The sequence below is a fragment of the Melopsittacus undulatus genome, chromosome 5 (genome assembly GCF_012275295.1).
Source record: "Melopsittacus undulatus isolate bMelUnd1 chromosome 5, bMelUnd1.mat.Z, whole genome shotgun sequence".
Classification (NCBI taxonomy): domain Eukaryota; kingdom Metazoa; phylum Chordata; class Aves; order Psittaciformes; family Psittaculidae; genus Melopsittacus; species Melopsittacus undulatus.
This window is the reverse complement of record NC_047531.1, coordinates 5997362-6005621: the sequence shown is the minus strand read 5'-3', so window position 1 is coordinate 6005621 and position 8260 is coordinate 5997362. Positions and strand designations below refer to the sequence as shown.

Genomic DNA, 8260 nt, shown 5'->3' with positions numbered 1-8260 from the left:
GTCCAGTTCACTTCCACTCTGCGTGCATGGTAGATCCATTACAAGATTTTAGGATGCAGTTGTGGCCCACCTCAATGAGATGCAGTAGGAACAGTGACAAGAGGAGGATGGATGGTGTGAGCACTTGTGTGGCTGTTGAGGTTTCAGAGGAGTGATCTCCAGTGAGATAAAGAGATCTGATCTTTCTCACCTGGATAAACAAGGAGAATGGGAGGGGGGGGGGTTACCTGAGTCTGCCTCATGCTCTGCTCCAGTGGTGTTTAGAGAGGACAGGAAAGAACTTCTCTATTTATTTCATGTATAACAGCTCCATGTTGCTGCTCTTGTAAGCCAAAGCTCTGAGAGAGCTCACTTCTGGAAGCAGAACAAGCTGGTGCATATGTAATGATGATCAGCAGCATAATCCAGGTTAGGAGACTGATCAAAGGAATTTCATTTCTTTTCATGAGCTTCAGGATGCTGCCTGGTGGGAAGGGGCTCTCCTGGCCTAACATCCCCCAGATACTTGTCCTGTCCCTTGCCTCCCTCCTGGATTTGCCCATGCTTAGAGGGAGGATGGAGATGGGCAGACTCCTGCTCTCATCCAGCACAGCTAGTTTGCAGTCCCTCAGGAGTCCCCTTCCTCATCCTGCTCTTCATCCTGCTCATTTTTGGGGAATTAAGAGCAAACAGCTCAGGGCTGTGCACGGGAGCCATGGAAAGGGCAGAGTTTGGCAATCCCTGCTGCTGCTGCAGTGGTTATCAGTCCGTTCTAACAGGTTTATCTCCATGTCTTGTGATCTCCCAGCAGCTGGTGAGTTACTCACTGCTCCATGAGCTTGGCAGGAGGCAAAACTACCTGGTGTAGCGGGTGAAATGTTGGTTCAGATTGAAGGACACGAGATTAGGGCAGGGAAAGGAAGGTGAAGGCAAGTCAGGCATTGAGTAGAGCCACGTGGGTTTGGTTTGGGGTTAAGTGCGGATGTTTTCCAAAGCAAACCCAAGCACGGAGCAGCTGGAGCTTCCCCACGTATGTCTCCATCCCCTCTGCTCCTGGGACCTGCTTCCCAAACTGACCCACGCTTCCAAAATCCCATCCTCCAGATGGGGATTACAACCAACACTGGTAAATCCCAACTGGTGGGGAGGGTCCAAGGCCCAGGTTGGCTTTTGGTCCTGGCCAACCTGTTGCCACTAGAGCAGGGCCCTTGTGGCAAGTGGGGAGGAGCTGCAGAGCCTGAGGAGCCTCAGCTGGTGTTGTAGACCTAAAGCTCATTCCAACCATACAGGTCTGAGGCCACCCAGCCCCTCTTCTGCTAAATGTGTGGTTTGGTGACAACTGCAGCCAGTTTTTGGACTCCTGGCACTGAAGAGACCTGAAGGAAGACCAGTGGGGGTCACCAAGAGGAGCAGGAGGATGTGTCCCCTGGTGGGATGCTGAGATGGGCTGGTTTGGCCTGGAGATGAGACAGCTTTGGGGTGAGGGGACCTAATGAGGAAAATCCCATCCATAGAAAGAGGTTATTGAGAACATGGAACCAAGCTCTTCACCGTAAAGCATAGTGGGAGAGACAACAGCATCAACTGAAAGAAGAGAAGGACAGGCTGGGCATAAGAAAATGCTTTTCCATTGGGAGGACAGGCCAGCAATGGGACACATTGACCTTTACCTGGCACCACTGGCCAGGACCAGCTCACCAACATCAGGAGCATGAGCATCAGCTCAGGGAGGGGATCCTGCTCCTCTGCTGTGCTCCGGGGAGACCCCCCCTGCAGCCCTGATCCAGCTCTGGGGCAGCAGCACAAGAGGGACGTGGAGCTGTTGGAGCGAGTGCAGAGGAGGCCATGGAGATGCTGCGAGGGCTGGAGCAGCTCTGCTCTGGAGCCAGGCTGAGAGAGCTGGGCTGGGGCAGCCTGGACAAGAGAAGGCTCCTGAAGGGGAGACCCCAGAGCAGCTCCAGTGCCTAAAGGGGCTGCAGGAAAGCTGGAGAGGGGCTTGGGACAAGGGCCTGTAGGGACAGGCCAAGGGGAATGGCTTGAACCTGCCCAAGAGAGGGGAGACTGAGCTGAGCTCTTAGGCAGAAGCTGTTCCCTGTGAGGGTGCTGAGGCGCTGGCACAGGGTGCCCAGAGAAGCTGTGGCTGCCCCATCCCTGGCAGTGTTCAAGGCCAGGTTGGACACAGGGGCTTGGAGCAGCTGCTCCAGTGGAAGGGGTCCCTGCCTGTGGCAGGGGTTGGAACTGGAGGAGCTTTAAGGTCCCTTCAACCCAAACCAGTCTGGGATTCTGTCATGGTTCTGTACTGTGAAGCCACACTGGATCCCCCAGCTGCCGCTCTGTCCCTGCCACACACACTGCTGTTAATGCAACTGGAAAAACAACCTGGTTTCATTGGGAAAAACAATGGATGCCAGCTACAAACCTGACTGAGGTGATGTCTGCCAGGCTGGGAACCCAGCCCAGGGACCCAGAGCATCCTTGACAAGCACAGACAGGAGCTCAGGGCATTGCAGATAAACACACAACAAAGACCCTGCTATTACCTGCGGAACAAAGAGGCTGCTATAACCTGGGGAACAAAGAAACCTCTGTAAGGAACTGACCTCCCGAGGCAGCAGAAGTCAGCAGCGGATGCCCAGGAGCTGCTGTCCTGCACCCACTCTTGTATCCAAACTAAAAGACATAAAATAACTCATTTTCTACCCAAAACCAACCCATTTGTTTTCTCTCTCTTTGAGCATTACCTCCAGGTGATCATCCCTGTGTGACCCCGAAGCCTCACTGGGGACGTCTGGCTTTGGGCTCTGTGACATCCATCAGCTTTGATGTGAGACTTCATCCATCATCAGCTGGCCCCACTCCTGGAGGATCGGCACCGGTAATAATATGAATGATAGATTTTGAATTATAATATGTCTATATATGTGTGTGCATATCAGTAATTATGAATATAAATTATGTCTATATGCTTTTCTGCTGGTATTTTGTAGTTATTTTGTCGTAACTCATAGTAATCTTGTAGTAACTTGTAATATACCTCGCTTTACTCACCATCACTGACTTACTGAGTGATCAGTAATAAAGGAATTAATGGGAACAAAGCACCGTGTCCTTGTGTACCCCGGGGTTCTACGACCTCACTGTTGCCACCATCCCACACCCATGGGATGTCACACTTGGTGTGACAGCAACTCACCCCAAGCTGGGTGCATGGGTACACATCCTCCCTGGCTGCCTGCACTGAGGGAGACATTATCAGATCCTTCCTGTTTTGGCTGTTCTTATCCAGCTAAAGCAAACATCTGGGCTCCTGGAACTGTTCCTAACCTGTTTGTCACTGCTGGCACCGTGGGACAGATGCAGTCCATGAATGGCTGAGGCTCATCTGTGTCTGCTCACCATGAAGATCCTCCTGGTCTTCGCCTCCCTCGTGGCAGCCACCTGCAGTGAGCAGCTCTTCGTGGGGTGAGTCGTGCTGGAAGCAAGGGGTGGGGACACCATGGATGGGAATGGGAACCAGGGTGAGAGATCCCCAGACCTATCTGTTCTCCTTTGGGATCAGACAGGAAGGATGACATTCCAAAGGGGTGAAATCCAGCAGGTTTTGCTGTATGAACACTGGCAATGGTGTAGTTTAACCCATCCTTGTGGAGCCCAGCCAGGCTGAAGTGGAAGCTGTATTGGGAATACCTAAACATATCGATAGTCCTTAACAGGCCAAGGGGAATGGCTTGAACCTGCCCAAGAGAGGGGAGACTGAGCTGAGCTCTTAGGCAGAAGCTGTTCCCTGTGAGGGTGCTGAGGCGCTGGCACAGGGTGCCCAGAGAAGCTGTGGCTGCCCCATCCCTGGCAGTGTTCAAGGCCAGGTTGGACACAGGGGCTTGGAGCAGCTGCTCCAGTGGAAGGTGTCCCTGCCTGTGGCAGGGGTTGGAGCTGGAGGTGCTTTAAGGTCCCTTCCAACACAAACCAGTCTGGGATTCCATGATACTATGATACAGACAGAATATATTGATATATAGGGTATCTCCTAACATTTTGGGCTTTCTTATGATCAAAGGAAGGATGGAGACCACCTCAGGCTCTCCAGCACTTGCATGTTTTCCCTATCTTGGCTGTTCTGCACCTGCACTTTTCACTTCCAACATCCAACCTCCAACCACTGGTGGACTTCCCAACCCACTGAGTCAGTGCAGACCTTTCACAGCCTCCACCCAGACCACGATGGCACCGCATCAACACTGGAATCTGAGCTCCTTTCCCCCTCCAGTGACTCCATCCCATGCTGATGGCTCTGCCTCCCTGCAGGGACCAGGTCCTCCGCATCACAGCCAGCAATGAGGAGCAGATTGCCCTGCTCAGGGCGCTGGATGAGCAGACAGAGCTGCAGGTGAGCTGTGGTGGGGCCCTGAGCATCCCCTGATGTGAAACAGAGACCCTGGTAACACCCAGGACCTCACATCCAATTTTCCTTCCCATGTTATATATATAAAGAATTCATAACTATATAAATATAATATTTAGCTTGGGGGACCTTGAGCTTGGCCATTCTGTTTCATAGAATCATGGAATCAGCTGGGTTGGAAAAGCCCTTTAAGCTCATCCAGGCCAACCACTCCCAGCACTGCCAAGGCCACCACTAACCATGTTTCACATGAAGGAGGGACACCCTGGCTACTGCAGCATTGTCATATTCAGGTTGAGGATCCTTGTCCAAAAGGTCATTACGTTGGTTTTGACTTGAATGAACTTTAAGACTGAGCTGGTCAGGGTGCTGGGACACCCAGTCTTGGTCATGCTTTGCCTAGAAAGCTTGGATCTGATGATCCTTAGTCCCTTCCAACCTGGGATTCTATGATTCTATGCCACTGACCCATCCTGATACCCATGTGTATCCCTAAAACTTGTCCAAAGACCTTTATATGCCTTTCAGTGCTGTGGAGCTCAGTGGATGAGCACCAGCACAGGATGAGGCTGAGCTCTCTCCTCCACACCAGGTTGACTTCTGGCGTCACCCTGCCAGCCCTGGCCACCCAGCTGACCTGCGGGTGCCCTTCCCCAGCCTCCAGGCTGTCAAAACCCTCCTGGAATCCAATGGCATTTCCTACAGCATCATGATCCAGGACCTGCAGGTGAGAGCTGTGGTGGGAGTGGGATGAGTTCCTGCAGTTCAATCCCAAAGGAAGGTCCAGAAAGTTGGAAACCAGGAGGAGATGGAAGAAGAACCCACCCCCTGCTCCCTGCAGCCTGTTGGATGGCTTGTTTTTCTCCTCCTGAACAGAAACTAGTGGATGAGGAGAAGAAAGCCATGGCAAAGCCAAGCAAGACAAAGAGGAGCGGCAGCACATTCAATTTTGCCTCCTACCACACGATAGATGAGGTACTTTGCTCTGTAGAGCATTCACTTCACCTTGGTGGGGACGTGCTCAGGCCATGCTTGCATCCATGCAGTGATGTTCATGGTGGTAGGTGCCCCCCAGGACATGAAACTCCTCCTTGGACAGAGGTTTTAGTTGAGCCAGGAGGCTGGGGATCCCTCCATGAGCAGTGTGGGCTCTCCTGGCATCTCCCCACCTTGCTGGAAGACAACTTCAGCTTCATTTGGGGGTTCAAAGTCTGTGCTTGAAGGAAGTTCAGGTTAGATACAAGGCAGAAGCTGTTCCCTGTGAGGGTGCTGAGGTGCTGGCACAGGGTGCCCAGAGAAGCTGTGGCTGCCCCATCCCTGGCAGTGTTCAAGGCCAGGCTGGAGCAACCCGGTCTCCAGGGAAGCACCAGATCCTCTCTGCATGTTCCATCTGGTGCTGGATACCCTAAAACCCAAAGGGAAAGCCTGGGTGAGCCCCAGCAGCTCCACCTTTCAGATCTACGACTGGATGGACACGCTGGTGGCCGATCATCCCGACCTGGTCAGCAAGCTCCAGATCGGGCAGAGCTATGAGAACAGATCCCTGTATGTGCTGAAGGTGGGTACAGGGGGAATCCTCTCCTTGCCCAGCCCTGGGAGGACACAGGCATGAAATCCCTTCCTTTCCATGCAGTTCAGCACTGGGGGATCCAACCGGTCGGCCATCTGGCTGGACACTGGCATCCATTCCCGGGAATGGATCACACAAGCCACTGGTGCCTGGACAGCCAACAAGGTACCCACACCCCCTGGGATATGAGACATCAATCCTCACACCTCCCTGTGGTCACATCCCTTGTGGCCAAGGGACACTGAGGCAGCTCCTGCTCCTCTTCCCATGCAGATTGCTGAGGAGTATGGCCAGGACCCTTCTGTCACTGCCGTCCTGGACAGCATGGACATCTTCTTGGAGATCATTGCCAACCCGGATGGCTTTGCCTACACCCACAGCTCTGTGAGTGCAGGGACTTGTCCTAATGCTTGTCTCCAGCAATCACGGGTGGCCATGGTTTTTGGGAGGGGAGGAATGTTCCTTCCGTGTGGAATGGTGGGTGGGTGGTTTCCTCCCCTCCCTGAAGATCCTACAATCAACCAGGTTGGAAAAGCCCTTTAAGCTCATCCAGCCCAACCATTCCCAGCCCTGCCAAGGCCACCCCTAACCCATGGCACTGAGGCCTCGTCTCCACGCTGTGAGAACACTTGCAGGGCCGGTGCCTGCAGCCCTGCCCTGGGCAGCCTGTTCCAATGCCTGAGCACCCTGTGGGGCAGGAATTGTTCCTCAGCTCCATCTAAACCTGCCCTGGTGCAGCTTGAGGCCGTTTCCTCTTGCTGCTCAGGCAGGAGGGTGGCATCTGTCCCCACAAGGAGGTGGGATTCATGTCCCTGCGATGGTCTCACCCCATCTGCTCCTAGAACCGCATGTGGCGCAAGACGAGGTCCATCAATGCCGGCTCCCACTGCATCGGTGTGGATCCCAACCGGAACTGGGATGCTGGGTTTGGAGGTGAGAGCTGGGGCCACCAGGTTCCCACACTGAGCATCATTTGTGCCTCAAAGCTCCCTGCTATAGGGGAGAAACCTGGGGGCTAAAGCCCTTCCCCAAGGGTTCTTCTCTGCATAGTGCCTCCTCCACCATGCCCCAGGCTCTGGCTCCAGCAGCAACCCCTGCTCCGAGACCTACCGTGGTCCTTATGCCCACTCCGAGAGGGAAGTGAAAGCCATTGCAGACTTCATCCTTGGTCATGGGAATGTGAAGTTGGTCATCTCCATCCACAGCTACTCCCAGATGCTGCTTTACCCCTATGGCTACAAGACAGCACCGGCACCTGATCACCAGGAGCTGGTGAGATGGTCCCAACATGTAGACATGGGGCTGTCAGCACCAGCCTTGGTGGAAAAGTCCGGTTGGATCATTCCAGGACCCTGCTCCTCTTGTTGTAGCCAACCTGAAGCCCATCAATTGGTTCTTGGAATCATAACATCAACCAGGTTGGAAAAGACCTCTAAGATCATCAAGCCCAACTGTTGCCCAGCCCTGCCAAGGCCACCACTAGAAAAAGGGAGGGGGATAGCAGGATGTAGCTGCCATCCATCAAAAAATAGGGTGTTTTGGGGAAAAGCAGGAGCAGAGGGGTTGGAAAACTGCTGGGATCTAGGCTCTGCTGCCCCAAGATCTTGGTCCACCAGGTCTCACCACTCTGGGGCTCTCCCTTGCAGAATGAAGTGGCTAAAAAGGCAGTGAGTGACTTGGCTGCTGTATATGGGACAAAGTACACCTATGGCAGCATCGTGAACAGCATCTGTAAGTGTTCCTTCCACATCCCACAGTGCTGTGTCCACCAGGAATGCTCAGTGGTGGGATCACACCTCCCCTCCTCTCCCTGCAGACCTGGCTGCTGGCACCACCATTGACTGGACCTATGACCATGGGGTGAAATACTCCTTCACACTGGAGCTGAGGGACACGGGGTACTATGGCTTCCTCCTGCCCAGCACCCAGATCATCCCCACTGCTACCGAGACCTGGGCAGCGCTGCTGGACATCATGGTCCACGTCCTGGAGCATCCATACTGAACCCATGTCCCTCATCTCAATAAACAGATCTGGATTTAAAGCTACCTTTATGTTTTCATGCTAAACCCCACAAAAGGGGTGAAAACAGACTCTCAGACCTGCAGATGGTCATTTCCTTCCTTGTGGCTTTGGCCATATATGTCCCATCCATTGGAGCCAACAGCCCTGAAGGACCTGGGAGGAGATGAGTGGTTTTTGGGCCACAAAACCCAAATCTGTGGGGTTCTGGGCAGCATTGCTCCATCATCCTTTCCCTGGGGTCTGCAAGGAGGGACTTTGGGCACGCTGATGGACATAGGTACAGCCAA

General features: G+C 53.5%; 1 protein-coding gene across 7 annotated transcripts; it reads left to right on the top strand.

Annotated features, from left to right (window-relative positions):
• The first annotated feature begins 2238 nt into the window (after positions 1-2238).
• On the top strand, positions 2239-7996 carry LOC101878769 (carboxypeptidase A1-like). 7 transcript variants are annotated; one of them, XR_004549649.1, is made up of 12 exons: positions 2239-2854; positions 3266-3441; positions 4282-4363; positions 4971-5105; positions 5255-5353; positions 5835-5936; positions 6012-6113; positions 6222-6332; positions 6791-6881; positions 7021-7366; positions 7595-7679; positions 7765-7906. XR_004549649.1 is itself a non-coding variant. In XM_034063231.1 (12 exons), exons 2-12 carry the CDS (start codon positions 3347-3349, stop codon positions 7950-7952), a joined length of 1290 nt encoding a protein of 429 aa, XP_033919122.1. In that variant the 5' UTR covers positions 2239-2854; positions 3266-3346; the 3' UTR covers positions 7953-7996. The 7 variants fall into 7 exon arrangements, 2 of the variants coding, with proteins under 2 accessions (XP_033919122.1, XP_033919121.1); XM_034063231.1 differs by having other exon boundaries at positions 7021-7220; positions 7765-7996; XR_004549646.1 differs by having other exon boundaries at positions 3334-3441; positions 7021-7679.
• Positions 7997-8260: the final 264 nt, after the last annotated feature.

Excerpts from the sequence above, each read along its gene's own strand:
- LOC101878769 (XM_034063230.1), top strand. The coding sequence starts at position 3,347 with ATGGCTGAGGCTCATCTGTGTCTGCTCACCATGAAGATCCTCCTGGTC. Across the intron at positions 3,442-4,281 it reads AGTGAGCAGCTCTTCGTGGG|GGACCAGGTCCTCCGCATCA; the intron begins GTGAGTCGTGCT and ends GCCTCCCTGCAG. Across the intron at positions 5,354-5,834 it reads CCTACCACACGATAGATGAG|ATCTACGACTGGATGGACAC; the intron begins GTACTTTGCTCT and ends TCCACCTTTCAG.